This window comes from Zonotrichia albicollis, chromosome 2 (genome assembly GCF_047830755.1).
Source record: "Zonotrichia albicollis isolate bZonAlb1 chromosome 2, bZonAlb1.hap1, whole genome shotgun sequence".
Classification (NCBI taxonomy): Eukaryota; Metazoa; Chordata; class Aves; order Passeriformes; family Passerellidae; genus Zonotrichia; species Zonotrichia albicollis.
The window spans coordinates 104,275,749-104,301,243 of record NC_133820.1 but is presented as its reverse complement, the minus strand read 5'-3'; the positions used below and the strand labels follow the sequence as shown (position 1 = coordinate 104,301,243).

The following is a 25,495-nucleotide window of genomic DNA, read 5'->3' as shown; positions in this document are numbered from 1 at the left end:
AGTCCAGATTATAAAAGTTATTTAATCATATGTCCTTCTGAACTCTTCTAGTCTGTTTCTGGTTTTCTTCTAGTATCTCACTCACCTTGCAAGCCTGCCTTAGTCCCAACACCTTATTTAGCTACCATTACTATTTTCATCTGAATTAGCACATTTCTTCCTCTAATGTACCAACAGATAAGACACTTCCCACTTGAGATTTTCTTCTTCCACGTTTCACCATATTACTCAAGAACACTACCATCAAACATTCAAAATTTAATTGAATAAAAATCCCCAAACAATCTGACTGATAATACAAACCACAGGACAGAGACTGACTTCTACCCACAGCAACTGGGCCTATCCCACCTCTACAGATAATTTTAACAACCAGCTGGAACAGTCAAAACCAAAGCAAGGAATTGTTCCAAGAAGTTAAACTGCCAAAAAACTAGAAATCAATCCCCTTCATTAAACCTTTTAGTTAACAGTACAGGCATTCTCCAACATAACAATTAGTGTCAGAGTGTGTTATCCACACCAGTGTGGGCTTGAAACAGGCTGCAGGATTTGGTTGTAAGACCACAGTTCAGCCCCTAGCCCTCTTGTTTACCCACAGAGGTACAGCTTTAACTTCTTGAACAACTTCTGTAAGGTAAATTCCAGCCCAAACAAGCATAATTGGACACAGAAACCCTGCCCACAGCTAAAACCAAAGAGATGACATAAGAACTACTTAAAATTCTGCAAGTACAGAGTGCTTGGCAAACACTGAGCACAACACACATCCGCTGGAATTAAATGAGGAACAAGCAAAATTGGCTTGGTGTTATTACATTTGTATGCCTTAGATCAAATCAGAACCTGCTAGCTTACACAGTGCTGAATGTCACCACCAGACCTAATATTAACACTAAGATTAGGAAACATTTCAGCAAGAACAACACCTTAGAAAGTGTGCTTCTTTCTGGAAAAAAAAACCCAACAATCCAGACTGTGTACAATGAGATTGCCATCTGAGGGAGAGCTACATGCTCTGACTACTATTTTGCCTAATGTGCAGTAACACAGCTAGAGGAGGTATGATCTTGGTCCTCCTTGCTTGTCAGAAGTTCCAGCTGCAGCCCTGGTGGGTCAGATAATCTCACCTCCACTGGGTCCAGTAGCTCAGACCAAGTACAACTAAGGAAGAATGGAAGACGACTGATTTCACAAAAATAACTGAAGACAGGGCTCTCAGGCAAAGATTATTCAGCTGGCTTGTGGTCAGTAATTAAATTCCCTGAACTACAAGTTCCAAGTAAAACAGCTTCTGACCTCAAACCAGCCTATTGGATATGAAAGCTACACAGAAAACCAATGAAACTATAGTTTCATTGAAGTCAGTGATTACAAAATTGGCAAAGTTTTCTTCACATTCCTCTAGAAAAATATATTATGCTACCCTTCTTTTGCCATATATAATCTCATATATTGAATATAATTTGCTCAGTGAAGGTGCTGAGGAATTAGAAACTTTGCATCATCTACAGGTGGATGTTTATTAAGAATCTGTTAATTAATAAGATGTAACAGGATTTAAGTTTTTCCATTTATCCCTCCATTAAGCAGCTGTAAATGTCATTGTAAAGTAATGGTGAACAACTACAACATTTTACTACTATCATGAAGGAAAAAAGGAAATTGGCTCATGTATCAACATTAAGACCTGTCTACCATGCTCTTGGCACATGAAATGGCCCAGAAGTAATTTCCCCACCATTTAAGGACTATGTAATATTGTCATAGTAGAAAGTTCTTAATATAAGTAAAAATTGAAAGTGTTGTCTTTCCATCTGAATATAAAAACCAATTAGTAGAAACTGAGCTCTGAAGCTGTACTGTCTAAATACTGAATGTGAAGATACTAAAGCAACTAGCACCATTCTTTGTTCTTTTGGGTCATCTGCCCCAATCACACTCTTGGGGTTTTTGTGAATTGCAGACAGGAGTAAGATCTCACCACCTTAAAGCAAAGTCTCTCAGGCATCTCTCCTATTCTTTTGTCCCTTATTCAATGTCTTCATTCAAATTCACATCAGACCTTTCTTCAGTTCTACCACCAGTCCTTTCTTTTCTGGGTCACCTGCATCTGATCACTTATAACTGTAACCAGGCCCATAACAACAAGTGGCTAGCATCTATTCCACATCTCAGGCTGTTAAACTTAATCTAATAAGAATGCAGTAGAATGCCTGCATCTGCTTTATGTTAATTCTTATACACTGGGGAGGAAAAATGTTGACAGAAGTCCTCAAAACCGTAATTTACGAGTCCTTCTATTGGATTAAGAGTTGGGAGACTATTCACATCTTGTGAAATGCTACATTTTCTGCCTGGCACCTGATCTACCCAACCAATTTTCAACTACTAATGTTGAAACTACTCTGTTGTATTAACAAAAGAACCCCCAAAAACAAAACAAACAAAATCAGCAAAAAACAAAACAAAACAGCTGGTAGAGGGAATATAGACTTGTAATAATATTTTAACTTTTTTACATGTTTCTTGCAGCTATTTTTCCCCTATATGCTTTTCTGTTCACATATGAAACACAAGTCATCATACAGTACCTTTCCCTCCACTTTATAGCAATTTTCAGAATTGCACATTTTGATGTTTTTGCCATCTATTCCCTGGAAGACATATAAAACATCTCTTACAAGATTTGCTTCCGTTATTTCAACAGAACCTAGAAAAGAAAAAAAAAACAAAAATAAAACAAGTATTTAGATTTGTTGAGACAATAAGTCTTGATTATAACTTTGAAGAACTATTTAGATGCATAGCCAAAAAAACCCCAAACTATAAAAAATATGCTGGACTTGTAACTGGTAAAGAAACATTTCAGGTCCTCTCAGTCTGACAGGAAAGCCCAAGATTGGCTTTACCTGCCTCTAATGCCACCTGTGGTTCTCCCAGAGCAGTCAGTCTGGGTGGCACAGGGCATGTCCTATTTTAACTGACACATTGGCCAGTTTTTAAACTTGGTTATCTCTTGATACAGCACCAGTGCAAGCTCTGAGGCAAGCACCACAGTAACTTTATCTTTCTTTGAATAAACAGTTCAAGTTGGAATAGACTTCTAGAATGATCTCTTCTACATTCACCTAGAAAAAGAACAGCTAATCCAGAAGGAAGAACGGCTTGTTTCATAATGGCTTTCAATTACATATGCCACTGCTCAGTGAGAAAAGACTGATCAAATCAGACTGCATAACAGCCATGGAGCTAGAAAATATTTAAGTGTGAAGTTTGCTTCTGGTTCTTATCTCTAGTCAGAGGGTAGATTGTGTTAGAGATGCAAGATATCTATGAAATTAAAGGCAACATAAAATCAAAAAAGGCATTGTGTAGGCCATTGAAGCTACCCCCTCCTTTTCTGGGCAAACTGTCACCACTTGCTTTAGTAAATTTTTTTAGGATTTCAAGAATTAAACAATTTTAACAACAACTATCCAGAAACTGAGATGCTACAACATGCTTCTCCCAATTTAGATAGTACTCTTACTCTTGTCAGTTTGACTCCCCAGCAATCCACTTTCCCAGAAAAAAACTAAGAAAAATTAAATTCTATTCTTATTTCAGTATAAGTAGTCTTCAATTTAAGATACCATTTAAAATTCAGTCTCCCCACATAACAATAAGATGTGCATGACTGTAGATTGTCCTTCTTAGGAACTTGTAGTGAAATGGTGAAAGATTCAAGTGCACATTTCTTTCATTGATAAATAATACGACAAGTATTAACATCAGCCATACAATTTGCCTTTTTATAGCCTGTGTGTGGATGTAAGAGTAGGAAAACTTCAAAATAAAAAAATAAAACCAAGCAACTTCAGGAGAAAAAAATTAATTACAGGAATTTAATATTCATAGAAATGTATAATCTTGAAAATAGACTTTATATTCTAAATGCAGTCCTACTTCCATTTCTACACCAGCAAGTGAGTACATTTAAGACAACTGTCAGTCCTTATACCCATCCCACACAGGAACCAAAGTCACAGCTGCTGGCTGACTCAACAGAAGAAGTATTGCTTTTTATAGCAATCAGTATAATACATTAAGAGGCAGTGCTAGATTTTATGTTTTCCTATTTCTCTTTCCTATGCTTGTTACTACTCCTTTTTCTACTTTTTCTTTTTTCTATTTTTGTATATATTAAATCTACTACAGATGTAAAACACATATTTACATTATACAGATGTATACACACACACATCTTCTTGCATACAACAATCTTGTTAATTAGGTTCTAAATGTCAAATATTGCCCTCAGATACACCAGTACAACTCTGATCTATAAGCCACTGCTTTGTACACTGCTACTCAAAGATGCAGATGCTGGCAGACAGGCTATATTATAGTTCCTTAACATCCACACTTACTTGTAGAGAAGTTAAAAACAACCAAAAACAAAACACCACAAACAAAAGCCTGCATCTCTTATCTTCCTTTGTCAGAGAATAACGGTGCTATGGGATGACAACTCAGCCATCAGCTCACTTATTCAGAACTTACTTTTACAGCAAGATTTGCCACAGAGATCACCTGTTAAACAATTCCTCCTCAGCTGCACTTGTGTAAATTCAGAATAGATCCTCTAGACATCAGCTTCAGGTTTACACACACTTAATTGTGGATGTAAATTAGCAATATTAGGAATTTAGGAAGAAATTCTTTACTGTGAGGGCTGATAAGGCACTGGAACAGGTTGCCCAGAGAAGGTGTGGACACCCCATCCCTGAAAGTCTTCAAGGATACTCTGGAAGGCTCTTGAGCAACCTGGTCTAGTGGAAGATGCCCCTGTCCACAGCAGAAGAGTTGGAACAAGATCATCTTTAAGGTACCTTCCAACTCAAACCATTCTGTGATTGCATGAGTCTATATTCATACTTTATTTTATTGACAATATTTTATGTCACTTGTTCTAAATACAACCACTGTAAAGAGTATGCTAACCTAAAGAAGAAAGTATATTCCAGTTCACATTTCCAAGTTCTGAAAGACACAGAACAAACAACAAATGGATGAGAATTTCAACAAGTTCTGTTTACTGAGCTCTCTTTCTGACTCTAAAAACAGTAGCATCTTCTGATCATCAAAAGAATGATCATTGCTCGCATATCACAATCACTTAACCATGACAAACAATGGAATGAACTCAGTATTTTAAGAGGACCAGAACACAACCCAACTAACCATTGCAAAAAGAAATTAACAACCAGCCAAAGACTGTGGTCAAATACACTAGTCTTGCATATTTGCTTCTATCCTTCTATTAAGCACATTCTAGAAAAACACCCTTCAAAAAATCAACATGCTATGATCCCAAAATAATTTAAAAGATAATGGAGGACATAGATAAAAACTATAAAAAACCTTCTTTTTAAAAAATACATCTTTGCTCACCACTTGTGTCCCCTTCTCGCCTGGACCTCGGCACAGCACGAGAGACAGCATTTGGGAAGCCTTTTGAGGTAGTGCTTTGTAAGGAAGGCTGGCTTGCAGTCAAAGTCCATGCAAGACGTGAACCCAGCTGCTGACGGAGGCAATCTCCAACACCCGCAGCTTGATAGGATTGTCTACAAGGACAAAAGGGAAAAACCTTTAAAAACTTTCATTCTATACCCATTACATACAGTGGAGTGACGTAAATTTTGAAAGATGCCCCAAGTTTTTTGCAGATGTTTTGTTGGGGAGGGGTAGTGATGATTTAATAACAGAACCTTAAAAAAGGGTAGAGAACACAAAAGCAATTTATTTTTTCCTGTAAGCCTACATTTTCAAAAAAGGCCCCCAACTGTAGAAAAGGGAAGTGTAAGTTTGACATACATGATTTTATATCAAAGATTAACTGTGATGAAATGTGTAATTATACTGAAATAGGTTAAAAGTGAAGGTACTATAAACATAACAAACAGTCATAGTAGAGGAACCTAAATATTTAAGTTTTGTTATTAACTGAAGATGTAGTTACATGTCAAAGAACTAAAAAAAAACAGAGAAAGAGAAGAAAGCTCATTTTTCAGCTACTCTACTCTTTCAGATAGTTTGTATCAAGTGCCTGATGATGTAATCAAGGAAAGACTATCCAGGCAAATTCCAATTTCACCTCCTTTCAAACTTGTCAGTTTTTTTCACAAAGAAAGGCTTAACCATGAAAAAACATCACAGTGGCCAAGCTCCAGCTGCCCAGGACCTCCCTGGTTAGCCAGGGCTGATTAAATGCTGGACAGGATTTTGGTGAGCCATCTAGTCCCACACACTTGTGAGCATCTAAATGGGTCAATAGGTCAGTAACTCCTCCCTCCCAGATTACTAGCAGATCCATCCATCCTGCTCCCTGTCCACACCTGCCAGCCCAGGAGGCCACCTATCCTGAGAACAGCTGGCCTCAGTGCTGAAGGCTGAGCTCTGCTGTGTTTAGCATTAGTAAGGCCTCAGAGTACAGCACTGAAGTTTGGCTGTTCAAAAGAATATAACTCTAGAAAAAAGAAAAATGGGTATAAAGAAAAGTTCAGGAAGAATGAAACTTACAGAAAGCTTTAATTTGAGTTCTTCAACTCACATACTACAGGACTAAAGAGCACAGTGAAATTGCAATAAAATGGAACAGTATGAGCAGGTCAGAACAAGAACATGCCAGAAAGAGGGTAGGTTCTGCTGATATTTTTAAGCAAGCAGATGTAAGAAATAACCTCACTGACATATCTTTCTACATTGTATCAGTATTATACAATGATTGAGGCTAGAAGCGACCTCTGGAGATCACCTCCTACAAGCCCTCTGATCAAAGAAGATCAACTACAGAAGACTAGCTGGTACATTGCTCAAGTCATATTTTTAATACTTTCAAGCACAGAGACTACACAACCTCTCTGGGCAACCCATGTCAGTGTTTCACAATATGCCCCTACTCAGACATACATCCCCATCTTAATGCAAAAATGTGGGTTTTTTTCCTTTTTGATTATCTGTGATTCACAACTCACATATTTTGCCAGTTACTACTTGTTCTTTCCCTGACCCAAAACAGTCTGGCTCAGTCTTCTTATGCCCCTTGTAATACCATTACATAGGTAAGGTGTAATCAGGACTTTTCTTCTCCAGGCTGAACAACTCCAGGTCTGACTCAGCTTCCCCTCACATGACAGATGCCTCAACCCCTTAAATAGTTTTGGGTTTCTTTCCCCAGACTCCTTCTTCCAGCCTGTCTATATCTTTTCTTTGTATGATAACTGGACCCAGCATTTCAGATGTCCTCATCAGTACTGAGCAGTGAGAAATTTTATTTCCCTCCCCCTTCTAGTGATGTCCCTCACAACATAGCCAAGGAGGCTCTTAGCCTTCTTCACCACACACTACACACTCATCTTCAACTTGGTGCCTACCAGGAATCCCAGGACATTTTCTGCAAAGCTGCTTTGCAATCAGTCAGCACACAGTATGCACTGATGCATGGAATTATTCCTTCCCAGGTACAGGACTCTGAACTTCAGCAGGTTCCTGTGAGCCTGTTTCTGGAGCCCACTGAATCCCTCTGAGAAGCAGGTTAACAACCTCCTTTAATAACCACTCATCCCAGCTTTGTATCATCTGCAAAGATGCCAAAGACTCATTCTGTGCCATCAGGTGGGATGAAGGATGCAGCTTCTGGTTATACCATTAGGGACTGGGTTCCAACTGGACTTTGTGCCACTGATGATAATCCTTTTGAGTCTAGCAGGTTCAGTTCACCTCACTGTCACTTTACCTAGTCCATATTTTATTAAGTCTGTCAATAAGGCTGTCACAGGTAGACAGCATTAAAAGTCTTAGTAAGGTTGAAATAAGCAACCATGAGCAACCAAAGGCATGCTTTCCCCTTGTTCACCAAATCAGTCATCTCAAAGAAGGCTGTAAGATTGGTCAAGCATGCCTTTCTGAATTCTGTGCTGACTACTCCTACTCCCCCCCCCCCCCCTTCCTGTCCATCACATGTCTGGACATGCTTTCAGAACAACAAGGACTTTCCCAAGGGTCTCAGTGTCCTGCACTGACTTGACCAGCACAAAGGCAAAGTAAGCACCAAGTACCTCCACTTTTTCCATATCTGCCACCTAAGTCCATGCCTCTTGAACAGGGGCCTGTGTTTCCTCTAGCCTTCCTTAACTGCTTATGTAGTTGCAGAAATAGCTGCTGTTCCCTTCATGCACCTTGACAGATGAACCTTTAGGTCAGTTTAGGATTTCATTGCAGCCACTCTGCCCCTGGATGCTCCTTTGCACCTGGCCCCGCTTCCATCTTTTGTACACTTGTTTATATCTGAGTTTTGTCAGAAACAACTTGTTTCTTCATGTAGGACTCCTGCCACTTTTACTTCCTCCTTGCCCATTTCTTTCTTAAGCTTGCAGGACGTGATCCTTGAATACCACCCTTCATTCTAGTCCAGCATTGAACCAGATGATCATTGTAGCTCCTTTCAAACAGAAATATCCTATTCTTTTCTCTCCTTAATCCCTCTTTCCTCCAGGGCAGCCTCCCAAGGAATCTTTCCAAGAAGATCCCACAAGAGCTCCAAGTCTCCTACCCTGAAGTCCAGGGATGAAATACTGCTTTTAACCATGCTTCCACTTCCAGAATGCTGAACTACATCATCTTATCACTCCTGCAGTACTTGTATTTGTAAAGCCTATTAATAACAATAAAATTCAGTTCTGTCAGCACTAATTCCAGAATATGAATTTAATTCCTGTCAAACACACTCTACTAAAAAAATATGTCTTCAACTCAAAAAAAGCTTTGATCCTCTCTGAAAATTCATCTTGTGATTTCATGTTTGTTTCACAACTCTTGGGGGTGGGAAAGAAAATTAGGAGACAAGAAGATAGTGATTAAAAATGGACACATTTGGACAGCCATTTATGGCTTCATATGGTCATATGCCAGCACCTGATATTCTGAACTGTTCAGCTCAGAACTTAGTTTCTCTTCACCTAAAGTGGAATTTCCAATGGCATACAAAAACAGGGGATGAAGGAAAGAAAAAATGCAAGTCTTCTCCAAACCTATCTGTAAGGTGAGATTTACCCTGGAATGAGTGACTGTGGAGTTGGAGTTGGCCCATTTAGGGCATAGAGGCTGATGCTGCTGATCCCACTGCTCCCCATGCTGCAGGAACTCTGGGCAGACTGAGCACTGCGGTCTTGGTAATTCAATGGAAGGGTCTGAGGCCTGGCATAGTAATAAGGGGTTGAGTGAGCATCCCGTGGCAATGCTTGAGCAAAAAGCGTGGGATAACTTGACACCTGAAAAGAAAAGGATTTGAAAAGGGAGGAATAATAAAAAAAAAAAAGATGTGGGAATTGCTTTAAGTTACATCTTCAGTTAATAGAAGTGTAATATCAACAACACAAGAAATATTTGAGGACCGTGTTTGCACAAAGAAAAATTTGCTGATGCAATTATCATGACAAAAAAGTGCCTTACAGTGAGCAACAGTATTTTAGCAACACAACTTCTTTTTTCCTGCAAATCATCATTAGCAATAGCTGCAAAAAGCACTTTGGTGCCAGCAGCGCTGCAACTGCATTTTGCTTTCCCTACTCCATTTAAAATTCATTATCACATGAGCAGACATCACACCACCAAGCAGAAAGTAAACATAAAAACCACCCTTCTAATACACTCACAGCTTCAGTTGCACATGTTGGACAGCTCATATTTTTACATTTATGTAGTGTAAGAAAACTACGCCAAATATTACAGATACTTAACAAGTGTTTTCTCCCTTTCAGCCTCACATACAGATATCATGAAAACAACCTTGAGGTATTGCTCAAGTCTGGATAATGATTCTTGAAGACATCTAATATAAGTGACACACATTTCCTATTTCTCAGAAGCAACAAAAGTATCCTCACCTACCTTGTTAGACTGTTTACGTGGATCTTCACTAAGGCTAAGCAGGAGGTAGAGTATTGACCATTTGTTTTTCAAAATGCCCTTCAAAGAAAAATGAAAGCAAACATAAATAAGTTCAACTCTTGATAAGAACAAAATTCTTGTTAATTATCCAACCATGCATGTAAATAAACTTTCCAGATAAATAAGACTAACTCAGAGCCACATTTTTTGAATAAATTGGGAATGTGCGGTGCAGCCTCTGTATTGCTAATTTTATGAATTTTTCCACTGTGTTCAAATCATGAATTCTCACCTGCTCTGAGATCAGCAAGCAGGCTGAATTTAAAATTCATAGCTACTAAGAATGAGATTTATACAGAGTTGAACTGTTACCAGCATTCCCACACACTCTCACCACTTAAAACATCTCAGATGCAGCCATTAATTTAACCTAAATGTGAAAAAGGAAAACTCTTAGTGAAGTTCTAAGCAAGGAACTATCTTTTCTCCTTTCTCCCCTCCACTCTCTTTTACAGGGAGGCCTTGAAAGTGAGGGTTTTGATTTCTGTTACTTTAAATGCCATTTAAGAGAGCTACCAATTTTTTAATAACTTAAGACAGAGATATTAATATGAAACTTGAAGAATACACAATATAGTCTTTAGCAAACAGACACACACAGACTTTTAGAATAAGACTGTCTGCAGTTTTAGATCTCAGCAGAAAGCTGTCCAACTTCAGCTAAAGTCCAAGCTATAGAGTACTTTAAAATGAAACCAAGCACTAAAACGATTTATTTTAAATATGCATGTTCCTACATATGCTACTCTACAATTCTATGACACTAACACTTGCACCTGAATTTACCAGGGACATAGAACCTTATGATGGACATTAGGCTGAGTCAAAGCAACTTATACAAATTCCCTCACAATATTGATCAGCCTATGATCTGCAATATTGAGCAATGCTAAATATAAAGCAAACTTGAGTCATATCAAGATTCAACACAGACTCCATCTCTTATGAAGCAACATAATTTACTAAAGCTCTACATTTTTATATAAAAGGAGACATTCTATATTATTATGTAGAGCATGCTTCTATTATCTTCTGCTTTAATCTCAAGAACAAGCAACAAGTAGAGGTACTGCATCTGCAGCAGATAACTAATACAGCAACTGATAAACAAGTGGTGAAGAAGGAGCAGCAAGTGCTTCTTCAACTGGCCCGGACAGAATAAATCCAAGTGCTTCAAGAAAAGTGGTTTGCTCAACTGGCAGGCTGCCATAAAAATAAGCACTGACCTCCTTTCCTGTTTGGAGTGATAGATGAAGCAAAGTTAAAACAGATTCACCTGCACTTTTTTTTCCCCTCCCAGCTGCTTTCAAGAGAAATGTTGGAAGAAGAGCCTAATTGATTCAGAAAACATATATTCCTTTAAGCCCTTCCCTATGCTCATAGGAAAAGGAAATGATTGTACATCATTAGTAATAAACCTAACAGCAGATTGAATAATAATTGGTTGTGTGAATTTTAAAAAAGCCATTATACTATTTCATATACACAAGATGCTAGCAGAGGAAAAAAAAAGGTTAGAAGAATATTAAATGTTTGAGGAGGCAGTAAAATACCAGGAGATAGCTTGCATTAGATTCAGAAGAATAAGCAAACATATAGCACAGGCAAGGCATTTTGTTCCAAAGATTAGTCATCATGCTTTGCATCACTTTGCTTGCCAAATGGCAATGCAGTACATGAGCTACAGACACGTTACACAAAGTCTGTATTAAGAGCTGTCTGCAAATCAGTGCTCTGCTGTGCAAAGCAGTACAATTAATACACAAACCCACAGGATACTGAAACCAGGACAACATACTCAGTAACGAGTCCAAACACTAACAAAGTAAAGGGTGAGTCAAGTATGGAAGAGGGGAGGAAGAGAACCAAGTTCTGTCTAGTCATACTCTCCACAGAATACCTTTCTTGTAATCTTAATCTTAGCATTATCATGTTAAAGGTTTTCCACACACTAACATCTTTAGTGAGAATATTGGCATGCAGTGTTCTTTGATTAACACTGGTGTTAGAGCCATCCAAGTCAGCAAGCACTTAACCTTCAACATTAAAAGACCTGGAGCACTTAAACATTCAAATGCATGAGAATATTACATTAGTAAAATCAATACGCTGCAAGGCATTTCTGTAAAACAAATTATGAGAAAATTCATCAGTTTTACATATAAAATGATCCCTTTATTTTTATAGAGTCCCTTTCTTCATATGAAGTACCTCTTCATATAACTTGAATCAAATACTAAAAACAGAGCTAGGATTGAGAGGCATCTCTAGAAGCTGTCTCGTCCAAACCCCCAGTTCAAAGTTGGTTCATCTACAGCAGGTTGTCCATGACTGTGTCCAGTCAGGTTTTGATTTGTCTCTAAGGATGAAGACTCCACAACTTTCCAAGGCAAGCTGTTCAAATATTTAACCATCCTCCCAGAAAAAATACTGTTCATGACCTGAGCAGTCTCCAAAACAACTCTAACATGAGAAGGATGCTTATGAGTGCTTTCACTTTCTTTACTCTTTACACATTTATTAAACTACCTGTGAACCGAGCTTTCTGTAGAGTTCTGAAAACAAAGCAGCATCTGCTTCCCTTCTTTGTCGCATAACTATTAAAAAAGAAAAAGTAGATTAAAAATTTGAAAGAAATGTAACAGTCATGTCTTAACATATACTTGAGGTAAATTATAAAATGCAACCAAGAAAGCTTCATGATGCTGGACTGTTTCATTGTATTTACTTAAACACTGTTTTCACCTTATCTGCATTTCAGCCCTAAGAATTCTTGCAATGCAAGTGATCAATACAAGTACCTGCTTTTCTTAACTCAATCAAAATATACATTTTCGTCCTGGTAAAGTCTAGTCTGCCATTCAGTAGATTTAGGGACCTAGGGGACTGAAGACACAATTGAAAGTAGATAATCATTAAAGAATGTTATAAAAACTACATGTAATTGCTCCAAAACTAGAGTGTAATTGTTTCTATTTTAGGCAATAAAATCAAGGATAAAAATAGTAATGCCATTTACAGCAAGTCAGGCAGAATTCCAGGGTCACACAACTCTCATGTATTACAAAAATAATAAATCAATGCCAGTTACAGAAGTACCTTCTCAGAGGAGACATCTTCCAACTAAGATTTCTTAAAAAGCTATGTTGCATCAGAACAAGTCATGTTCAAAGAAAACCAGGACAAAGATATCTGAAGAAACTTCAGTGATAAGAAAAATAGCTATTAAGTGTTAGAAATGTTAATTAGCATCAAATGTCACTGGTAAGTACACTTTGCCAAGAAAGGCATTACTTGTATGGTATCTCCAAAATAAATGTAAAGTTGGAAGGACATATATCCAGCTGAAGTTGGGGAGGAGGATGAGGAAGAGAGTCCTCTTCAGAAAACTGGCAACAGGCCCAAGGAATACATGCTGTGCTGTCTACAAAGTAGCCAAAGTATGGCAGAAAGTATATATTGTAGATTTCAGTGTTTTGGAGTTGTAGCTAGAGGAATTCTAAAGGGCTTATTTGTCTGCCAGCAAGTCACGGAAGCTCTGCATTAGCAAACAATACACGTGGACCTTAAACCAGTTATAACCACTGACGTCAGTTATCCTAATTCAATCTCTGAATATTCAAAGCTCAAATATCAAGTTTTAATTTCATTAGTACAATTCAAGTAATTGTTTCTGGACATGCTACTGCACAGCAGAATCTTCTTGGCTTTTCAAGAAGAATTCATCACATCCCCTTTGGATACACACAGTGCAACATGTGACTCAGAGCAGCAGAGAGCACACTGGAATGGAAATGCAACATCCCTTACAACCCTTACATGGTCTGATTTTGTTTTTAAGAAGGTGATGGCAGAAAACTTGTAGAGAAACTGAAGGCAAGTCAGGTAAGTCACAAGTCATTCCATCCCAGGATGCTCATTCAGCAAGTTTCACACAGGTGCTCATGAAGTTAATTTTGCCAACATGCAATACTCCTGAAGTGCAAAGTGCACATCTCAAAAATATCAGTCTTTTACTCTTCTAAGAAGAACTATGAAGTCATAATTTCCAAGTACTATTAAGGTGAATGGAGTGCAGTATTAATGGCTCTTTGTCTTCACAGTGGCTAAGATACAAAGCAGCAAGGAAAGTTTAAGTTGAGTATTCAGAAAAATCTGAGCTGTGAATACAAACAGCCACTCAGGAATATTTACTAGGAAATTAATGGCATTTACATCATGAGATTTTCAGGAAGAAAGCATTAATAATAGAATAGATAACTATCTGTGAGGCAGAGCTGTCCCCTTTTCAGAGAAATAACCTGATTAACTTCAAAAAGAACTTTGTGTTTCTAAGAAAGGAACAAGATGCACTTACGTTCTTTCTTGATTTTCTCCGCTACAAGAAATTCATCACGTTCAACAGTGGGAGCAAAATTGCTTCCAATAACTCTCACGGCATACTGAAACTGTTGGGCTGCATCAGCTGAAAGAAAAAGAAAATTCTGTCAGTTAAGTAGAATGCTACAGTTCCATTAAAACTAATTTTAAAAAAAGTGAGACATGAGATTACATTTCCTGTCTGAAAGCAGCAAAAACATACCTGGCTTAGATCTGATAACGTTGTGCTGCAGTTCTCAGGCCCACTTCTAACCAGAGGGCAGGAAAGCCCAGTTTATCACAGTATTAATGTGATATTTCAAACACACTCACCTGTACACACTCCACAAATAACTGCATCAAACTTTGTGAGTAAGCCCTTCCTATTCTGAGCTGCTCTCCAGTTACTCGAGAGCATGTGCACATTTAACTGGCTCTGCCCCTCCCATGGACAGAAATGCTGTGGGACCTGGCACACAGACACACAGTTCAGCTCACACACCACAGCAATACACTCATGTTCATCACCTACCCGTGGATCTTCACTCAGATATCCACAACAGTGCTTTTACCAGTTTGCATCTTGGTTTGGTTTTGTTTAAAACCGTTTGAATGGCTTCACCATTTGGTTCAAAGCCAGCTCAGATATATCAGCATCACATCCCCATGAATAATGTGTACACTAACACAGAGGTCACAAATCAGTGACCTCCTTCCACTGCTTCTTCCTAATGCAGTAATTCTGGTTTTAATCTTGTTGTTAAACAGCACTGTTTGAGTGCAACTATCTTGCATTCTGGGAAACTAACAGTCTGCTAACACCAAGATAGGGCCAGGTCAGTGTTAATGCTTCTGCAGCATAATCATATGCCCATTTATCAACCTGAAAATCAAACAATAAGCCTACAGACATGTCAAGTGCCCTCATAAAAGGTCAGACAGATTTTTAATCCTTATCTAGAAACAATAACACAGTAATATCCAAGTAATAACACAAGAAAATATCCAAGTGTGCTTGCCACACTTGAATCTTTTTACTTTGGGAAAGAAACCCATCTAAGCAATGCTGGATATTGTCTGTTCTGTACATAACTATCATGTGTGCAAATGCATCACAGCCTCTTGTGTTTTATATAGTCAGTTGAGCAATCAGCTCTCAGGGAAAACTGCCAAGTAATGCAGCAAAGGTTCAGCCAAGGATGCTGGTCAGGACAAATATGCACAAAAGGAACAGAAAAATGAAATAAGGTAAAGGACCACTAGAAGATTAGAATATTTTAAGCATTTATCATCTCTTAACTAATAAACTAATATCTGCAATTAGAAAAAAAAATAGCCTTGGAGATACTAGGAGTCAAATAAGACTCCTAGTCCTAATCATCATTAATATTTGATGATTAATATTTGATTAATCATCAAATCATTTAATCATTTGATGATTAAATGCATCAAAATCTTCAAAAACGTATGGAAAGAGGTTTGAAATTTGAAAATCACAATGTGCTAGATTGTGTTTGAATGCTCCACATTCTTCCTGAATGTCCATTTTATACTGTTGTGTACTATAAATGTCATCCACTGGTCCAACTCCATCAGAAAACAACTAGAACAGCAAGCATTAACCAATTCACACAAAGAAATATCTCACATAATCAGGAAAACAGTCTGCTCAGACAAAATCATTAACATTTAACAGTTTTTGACAATACTGGCCTACAGAAGGAACAAGAGTATTGTTCTATTGTCAGAGACAAAAATGCCACTATTACTGTATGGCCACAAATGTCTATGACAAATGCCTCCTCTACTGTTAGACTAAGCAACCTTTCAACTGCAATAAAGTTTTGAAAATACAAATCAAAAAATTTAATAGTCCAGCTACCAATGAACTAGGTGTGAAGAGTTAAGTATAAGGAAGCATTTCTGTGTAATTCTTAAGTTTAATGCATGTCATAACAGAACCCAAGATTTCAAAAAGTATTCTGCACGGCCAAATTAAGTCAAATACTGGCACTAAGTTATCCCAAACAGTATATGTTCCATTAATTCCTCAACTATGTACTTGGCAGCAGATAGGAAAGGGGCAAGCTTTTCCTGTAATGGGGAAGTTTTAAGGAAAATCTGTTACCTCCTGTAACAACCTTCTATTTCAACACCAACCATAGCAAGACTAGTTAAAGCACTGAAATTTAGTATAGCCTTGTCCATACTGCCCTAACAAGGCATCTGAGAAAGATCTCTAGTTGAAAGACTACAATTCCATCCAACAAATCCTGCTTTTTAACCTGTTGCACTACTGAAAACATGGAAAATTACCCATTCTTTATACATTGTTGATTTGCATCAGCAATTCAACAGCTCTGTAGCAAGACTGGTTTTTTATTTTATTTAATTCAGATTTTCATGTTTTATTCATATCAAGTCCAGCTTCCTTTTTATAAACAAAATTCCCTGCTGTGGGTGTTTCTTCAGCAGATTATTTCTCATAAATTCATAAAATAACTTCAGTACCTAAAGTGATTAAACATAACTAAATGCAGATGTGTCAGTACAATAAAATTTCACACAGCTTATAACTAACAGGCACATCTAATTGCTTCCCTCCTCAAAGAATCATCATTATGACAGCAGACATACTTTAAATATACAGCCATCTATCTATTTGAACATCCTTCATCAGAAAATGATTACAGCATGACTCTCTTACATAACAGCAAGCTCAATATATCTGATGCAGCTGTCTGAAGGCCAAAGGGGTAGAACAACATTGATCACTGATTTCCAGAGGTCTGATCAGAGCAGACAGAGACAGCCACTTCTCCTCAGACTAGATCCCTTAAGGAATACACACACACAAAATTAATGACTCTGATAAGCAGCAGTTCTCACAGCTGAACAGAGAACTGTCATTTGTGAATCACAAGAAAAAATACGAAAATTTAGAAACTGTCTCCTTTGAACAAAGCAACCCATCAATCCTACAAAGATCTATATTCCACACAGCCATTCAAACTTTCCTACAATGCAGTATTAGAATTGAATTACTTCAAAAGCCAGGTAACAGCACTTTAAAGCTGAAGAAAATACAAGTGTAGCACATGAAAAAAATACACAGAAGCAATGCATAGAAAGAGTCTGGTTGTAAAGAAAGCAAGGAGAAATTGGACTAAAGATAAAATTTAAAGATAAAATTTGTTCACAAGACAGAGAGAATTAGCCAATTATTACTTGCAAGAAGGCAGCATTTCAGAGGACGTGCTGAAATTCACCAAGATTTTGCTATAAAGAAGCTTCTAGCATTACCTAGAATTCTAGGGAAGTGAATTGAAATTCACTTTATACTCTTACATATTTCTTTAAATAAGGTTGGTTATTCATCAATTAGGTTTCCAAGAGCGGGCAGGGAGAAATCCTGAAAAACCTAAGTAGTAATTGAAACTGTTTTTCCAAATCATTTGAGAAATTGTTTCCTGAAAAGAAGACACTTGGTTATTTATACATCTATAAACAATTTCTAAACTATAGGAGCATGTTAAACAAAGTTTAGCTAAACCAGTTTCTTTCTTTCTTGAATGACTTCAAAGATTAGCAAACTCTCCAGTCAGCTGTCCATGATCCCAGACAACCAATTTCCTTAAACACAAATACAAAATTATTGTGAAACAATTACACTCTAAACTGCATTCAGTGCTGTAGGAATGGCACCGACCAGGGAAAAATTATTGCTGCAAACTACTTCAGATACAGATGCTGCCAAAAAACACATACTAAAGAAAAAAAAACTCCAAACAACAAATTTCTTTCCTCTAACAGTGTTTGTTGCAAAATTAGGCCAGGAAGAAAAGCTGTAAAACTTTTCACCTTCTCAGACATATCATGAGTACATAGGATGTTTGCCAAGACAGCACTGCTGCTCTATCTCCTCTGTTTTACTCATATCAGATGTTCTACCTTACTATAAAGTATTACCTGGGGGGAAGGGCAATTGCATTAACACTGCATACAATGATAAATTAGAAGATTAATCTGAAATGCCATTAGCACTACTATTTTGCTCTTGAGGAGAATCTACATGCATTGTGAGCAAACCTGCTTGTTCCTGTAGAAAACACTGGGTTGGAAATGTGCAATTCTAGGCCCAGCCTGGTTATGACATGCAAGGTGCTGGCTTGAGGCAATCCCAGGCACAACTGCAGACAGGCAGAACGCATTGAGAGCAGCCCTGCAGAGGACTTGGGAGTTCTCATGGATGAAACGCTGGACATGAGGCAGCAATGTGTGCTTGCAGCCCAGAAGGCCTGATACCCATCTGGGCTTGCATCAGAAGAAAGGTGGCCAGGTCAAGGGAGCTGATTCTCTCCTTTACTGTGGCCTCATGAGACCCCACCTGCAGTGCTGCATCCAGCTCTGGGGTGCCCAGCACAAAAAGACTTGGACCTGTTAAGAGCAGCTCCTCTGGAGGCCACAAAGATGCTCAAAGGGCTGGAGCACCTCTCCTGAAGCCAGGCTGAGAAAGCTGGGGTTGTTCAGCCTGGAGAAGAGAAAGCTCTGTGCAGAGACCTTATTGTGGCCTTCCAGTGCTTAAAGAGGGTTATAAAAGAGAGGGAGAGCAAATTCTTACATAGGCAGATAGTAATATGACAAGGAGGAGAAACAATTGTAAAATAAAAAAGGAGACATTTAAACACCATGCTAGGTAGAAATTCTTTACAGTGAGGATGGTGAGACACTACAGCAGATGGCCAAGAGAAGTTGTGGATGTCCTGTCCTGGAAGTGCTCAAGGCCATGTTGGATGGGTTTTGAGCAACCTGGTATAGTGGAAGGTGACCCATCCAATGGCAGCAGGGCTGGAACTAGACGACCTTTAGGATACCTTCCAAATGAAGCCTTTCTATGACTCTATGAAGTATTAATGAAAAAAAATTAATTTTATATCAGTCTTCTGATTTAGTCAATTATCTTAAACTTCTCTTCTGTTGATGAAAAATTTTAGTTGAAGCTTTTTAAGTTTATTGTTAATATTCTGATGCATAGCACAGGAAACAATTACTTTTAAATTCTGTTAATATGGCTGGCTCTTGTTGCATTGCTAGTAAACAGATTTGAATACTGTCCCACTGGACTATCAACAACTCTGTCATAATCTTTTCAGAACTTTCCTTCACTGTGATTTTTTGCCACTTTTGCCAACTCCCACCTGCTCTGTTATTAGCATAGGTAAAACTCCCTCCATATCACCCTTTGGATGAACTCTATGCTTTTCCCTGGACATTGAGTTATTGGAATAGATGTTAAAATTTAAAGTTTCAAACACCAAAATCAAACAGCATTAACAAAACTGCCCCTGACACTCTGGAGATTAAATTGAGGCCACAGTATGGACTTCAGATAGCAAACTGCTCCCCAAAGACTGAAATGCTACTTTACTTTCTAGAGCATGCACACCTCCAATAGTACTTTAGCACACAAAAATCTTCTTAGCTTCAAAACTCAAATAGATTTAGCTTGAATATTTACAGCAATACCATTTGTTTCCATTGGGGGCACTAAGAGTTCTTAGAGTTTTAAGATTACCAGGTTTGTGAAAGACAGCTAAGAACAAGAAGTTGCTTGTCACAAGGACTAAAACCACTGTCCAAAGAGAGGCATGTGACCCTGTATAACTGCTGGAGCATACAAACACAGGGGAGGAAAAGAAAATTATACAAACTACTGCACAGGTAAGCAAGCCCCCTGCAAGATCAGGTGTAAGTATAAAAATGAGTGGATAGCCTGGAAAAACACAGAAGATAATATAAAGCCAGTGCAGTAATTCTTAGACACTATGAGAACGTGTGGAAGAGAGGCCAGCAGCAGCTCCACCTGCAGGGGCAGAGACCCCAAACTAATCCCAGTATGACTGCAGACACACAGCACCACACAAAGCTTTACACCCCCATGAGGTCTGGCTACAGCACAGCAACAGAAAGCTTTCCAACACTAGTTTTGGGAAAAGTTCAGGTAGATAATTTTTTAAAAACCAAAACAAACACCTAAACAGCTCTTCCACATAACTCAGCAGACCTTGTAATGAATTTCTCAGAGGCAGAACTGTTTTGCAAAAAAAGTAAATCCCAGTAACTAGGCCTATGCAGCAAGCCCTCCCCTTAGGAGATGATCCCAAAAGGGAGAAGAGAGAGAAGATGGCTCCACCACTGAGAGCCTGAAGTCATAGTCCATCAAACCACAAATTCACTTCATCATAAATCTTTAACTAGCAGAAAAGGTGGAAGCCTTCTAAGGCCATCACAGGCAGAAGCAAAAAAATCCCTTGATGAGAGTTTATGGAAGACTTCAGGCAAGGGATTGCACAATGTAGACTTGGAAGGAGAGTAAGCCCACCTTAGCTGTAAGTGAGCAATTATCACACAAACATTATATAAACAGAACCCTTCATCTTCTCCAGCTGCAGCTTCCTCACAACAAACACAGCAACACACAAGTGCTGAGAAGGAACAAAGGGAGAACAAAAAATTCTCAAGTAGAAACTCAGGGAAAGCACAGGCAGGAACAACCATTAAATCATCGAACATCAATTCCTTCATTATTTACCAATAAATTTCACTCAATTTCATCAGCACCTTGTACTTCACATTCACAGCAGGTTAACTACACAAATGGTCTAAGATGGATGTTTTCAGCTCCTTGTCTTGAATTGTTAGTAGAGATTTCTCTACTAAATTTAAAGATCTTTCAAGTATCTAATGTTTTTGCTGCTGAACTCTGTAGGAGTACTTGAACATCATAAATTACTTTCCAAAGACTACACTGATAACACTTGCAAAGTTTGCTTCAAAAAAGAGAATGTGCATATACAAAGCAGCCTAACTTGACCATATACAAGGGCAGAGAAGCTGCACATGAACCACTAACCACACACTAACACCTTACTTAAACTTATCCTGTGCTGAAAGGAACAGGAATTACACTGAAAAACAGCAAGATGCTAAACAGCTTGTCCGGTGGGTTCCTTACCACCTTCAGATACATGCACCTTCCTCACAGAGGATGCTAGTGCTACCAAAAATCTTTCCTTGCCTTTTATGTATTCCTTGGACACAGATATCAAGAGGGTTGGGGAAAAAAACACTACACACATTTCATGACTGAGACTTTGACAGAATTTTTGATTTATCAGTCTCTGTGCATTTGAAGTCTATAGCTGAGCTAACACATGTACTTCAGTTGACTGCTCCAAGGGAAATCCTGTCTCAAAGGCTGAGGTTTCAGTGCTAGCATCCCTCCTAACAAAGGAATAAAGAGCAGGGTAAGAACAGGCTTCCCATCTGTCACATGCATAAAAACATGGGTGATAAATGTGGCAGACAACCCAGTTTTTTTTTTAGCTGTCGCTTCAAAGAAGTCCTCAGATAATCCTCAAATGCTGAGACGAGCAGACTACAGGTTGCACACAGAAACTTACTGTGCTTTTGGCCAAAATTTCCACTTTCATTAGTCAAACACAGAAAGGATTATAGTTACATTATCAGAATCCCAACACACATCAACGGGTTCAACATTTAAAAAAAAAAATAAAAATACCCAGATCTCTTCCATATTTTTGCACATACTGCTTGTAAATAAAATTATTATTCCAGTCAGGAGATACAGAGAGGTATAGACACTATGACTTCAAAAAACAGCTGCATAATAAGTTGCTACAAGTGAGCCATCTCACCTCAATACTCATACTTCAGTTGATACTCATGCTCTGTTTAACTTTTCAAAGTGTCACAGATCTAGATAACACTAAGAAACAAGCTTAGATTGAGTTTAGATTAGATTCCAAATATAAGAAAAGAGTCATGAAGAAAACAGGACTAGATATTATAAAAATAATGTCCTTGAAAATGTATCCGCTAGAGCAATATAATTTATTTTCCCATTTTCTTAAAATTTGTTTTTGTAAATAGAACTAGTAATTAATAATTTGAGATTTCTGGTAGCAAATGTTTGAAAAACTCTTAAAAAAGAACATACACCAACTGTATCAGAAAAAAAAGTTTCCAAAGAATGCTAAAGGTAAGAAAGAGCTTTAAAAATAGAGCTAGAAGAGTGCCTTAGAATTGTAGCCTGATGTGAAGTACCCTTTAAAATACAGTTAAAACACTTGCTAAAAGAAACATGTGGTAATGGAAGAACATAAGAAGAATTAAACAGTCTAGAAGCCACTGCTGATTTGGTGGAGATAGGAGAAGAGGAGAAATTTGCCATATCCTGATAAAATCTTACAACAGGAATTCTGACACAGAAATACTATAGATTCTGGAAAAAAAAAATACTCTCTCACAGAAGACTTAAAAATGCAATGGAGAAGGAAAAGATTTTGAAAAACAAAACACAGCAATCAATAGCTGTTGATCATCGAATTATTTGGGTTGAAAAATATCCTTAATATCTTAGAGTTACATGGAGAGTTTTCTGTGAAAGAGTCCCTACTCAACAGTTCAGGGAAGACAAAGATTACCATTTGTTACCAACTTTACCAAGGTTCTCAGATGAATCACAGAATCACAAAATGGTTTGGGCAGGATGGGACCTTCAAAGACCATCTAGTCCACTTCTCCTGACATGGGCAGGGACATCTTTCACTTGATCAGGTTGTTCAAAACCCCATTTAATCTGGTCTTGAATACTTCCAGGGATGGGATTCACAACTCCTCTGGGCAACCTGTTCCAGTGCTTCACAACCCCAACTGTAAAAACTTCCTTCTCTGTGTCCACTCTAAACATACTCTGTAATTGTTTAAAGCCATTACCCCTTGTTCTGTCACTTTAGGCCTTGGTAAAACACGTCTTTCTCATAAGCCCTCTCTAAGGACCGAAAGGCCACAGTGAGATCTCTCAGCAGAGCCTTCTCCAGGCTCAACAACCCCAGACCTGCTTTGGAAGAGAAGTGCTCTCCTCCATTCCCCTCATCATTTCCATGCCCTCCTCTGGACCCACTCTAATACATCCACATCCTTTCAGAACTGGGGACCCCAGAGCTACAGTACTGCAGATGGGGTCTCACAGAAGCAGAGCAGTGAGGGGAGAATCGCTGCTCTCTATCTGCTGTCCTTGCTTCTTTTCAAGAAGCTCAGAATATGCTGACCTTCCAGGGTGCACTCCCCACATCCTTCCCTGCAGGACTGCACTCAGTCCACTCATCCCCCACTCTCTACAGATATTGGGGATTGCCCTGACCCAGGGGAGAACCTTGAGGTTCACACAGGTGTGTTCCTCAAGCCTGTCATGGTCTCTCTGCATGGCACATCACCCGCACTGCTCAGCTTGGTGTCATCTGCAAACCTTCCAAAGGCACTCTCAAGCCCACTGTTTGTTATTAATAAAGATAATGATCATTGTCAAACCCAATACAGACCTCTGAGGGACACCACTTCCTACTGATCTTCATTTTGACATTGAGACAGTGACTACAACTCTTTGGATGTGGCCATGCTGCCAGTTTCAGTTTCTCATTCACCAAAGAATTCATCCATTAAACCCACAGCTCTCCAACTGAGAGACAAAGATGGGGCATGACACCAAGACATGCTGTCTGCAACACAAGGAAACAAAGTCTGAGAAACAGACAACATATTTATACGCACTTTGTTACACACTTTCTAGATTTCTAAGATAGCAATAATCCACATGTAGGCCATGTTCTAATAATTTTTTACAACAAGTAATGCTCAAAAGTCTTAGTTACTATCCTGGAAATATCTAAAGGCATTTGTCAGAAGAAAAGGGCATGGAGAGAGGAAAGAATAAGGGACTTAACAGCCATTACAAGTAAGGGAGAAAGTCGTCTCTCATACAAGAAAAAAGATGCATTAAGAGCTTCTGCATGAGTTTCCCTAGTGAGCCATGCTGATAAACAGAGCAACTTAAAAAGGAGACTCAGCAGATGCACGCCTTCCTTTCCACCCCTCCGACTACCTACTAAAAACAGTCTTCGCCTTGACTGCAAGGGAGAAACTTACGCAAACAGACAAGAGATTCATTCCCCTGCTGGACGCTCACAGCAGCACCGAGGACCTGTAGCGGACCTGGCGCACGTCAATGGCTCCACTCGAGCGGGCACCGGCGGGAGGCGGAGGATCCTCAGCCCGCACACGGAGCCCCCGTTCGCCCAAACACCCGGGCACCGGTGTCCCGCTCCCCGAAGAGGAGAGCGCCTTCAGGGGCCGGCCAAACGCCCCGGGGGAGCCGGAGGAGGAGGGCACGGAGCCGTGTCCGGCCGCCTCCCGCCGCAGGGCTCCGGCTGGCAGGGCCGCTGCCGTGCCCAGCCGGCCCCTCGGCACTGCCCGGGCTGCCGCCCCCGGGCCGGGAGGCAGCCGACGCTCCCTGCCGAGGGGCCCGGCACCTCTCCAGCCCTGCCGGGGCAGCCCCCGCGGGCTCCGAGCGCTGCCGGCGGGGGAATGGCGGGGGGACGCAGTTACCTTCGCTCTTGCCCAGGATGCGGCAGCACAGGCTCTGCAGCAGAACGTTGGGCGATTTTTGGTCCGGAGTCGCCATCGCCGCTCGGGAGGCAGGAGGCGGCACGGGGGCCAGGAGCGGGCGGCAGAGCCGGAGCACGGCGGAGGGAAGGAGGGGGCCGAGGACGCGCCGCCCGGTCGGCAGCGCAGCGAGCCGGCGGCACCTCCCGCTCCCGCCTACGGCGCCATTTTCACGGGACCCGCCGAAAGCCGCGGCCGCGCACCCACCCACAATGCCCCGCGCGGCGGTTCCGGGGCAGGCGCCGCCCCCGCGGGCAGGCCCGGGGCGGGAGCGGCCCCGGTACCGGCGCCTCCGTGCTCGGGAACGGCTCCCAGCCAGCCCCAGGGTCTCTGACATCATGTTCCATCAACGCACGCATTCACTGCAACACAGCTCTTCTACCGAGTGCAGGAGGTGGAGGCCTCCGCACGCCATGGCGGGCAGGAGCGAAAAAGTCCTTGATGGAGTGCTGACAGAGGGCTTCAGACGTGGGGCTGCACAATATAAACACGGATGCAGAGTAATTCTCTTGCCAAAATAGGCTCTTTCACCCGCTGTGCTAGAGGCCAGTACATATACTGAGTCGAGGTATTTGATTTATTTACAGTTCTGCGCTGAAAGGGGTGCTGGGTGGCAGAT

At 39.9% G+C, this 25,495-nt stretch overlaps 1 protein-coding gene across 1 annotated transcript in view; it reads right to left on the bottom strand.

The window, feature by feature from the left end:
- TUBGCP3 (tubulin gamma complex component 3) overlaps nt 1-25,103 on the bottom strand; it is a 48,637-nt gene extending 23,534 nt beyond the window's left edge. The window contains exons 1-7 of the mRNA XM_005488008.4: nt 24,820-25,103; nt 14,351-14,458; nt 12,523-12,590; nt 9,934-10,011; nt 9,097-9,314; nt 5,437-5,609; nt 2,595-2,713 (exon numbers count right to left, since the gene is read on the bottom strand). Coding sequence (XP_005488065.2) covers nt 2,595-2,713; nt 5,437-5,609; nt 9,097-9,314; nt 9,934-10,011; nt 12,523-12,590; nt 14,351-14,458; nt 24,820-24,895 — 840 coding nt within the window. The 5' untranslated portion in view covers nt 24,896-25,103. The remainder of the gene's footprint in view (nt 1-2,594; nt 2,714-5,436; nt 5,610-9,096; nt 9,315-9,933; nt 10,012-12,522; nt 12,591-14,350; nt 14,459-24,819) is intronic.
- Between the last annotated feature and the right edge of the window lie 392 nt (nt 25,104-25,495).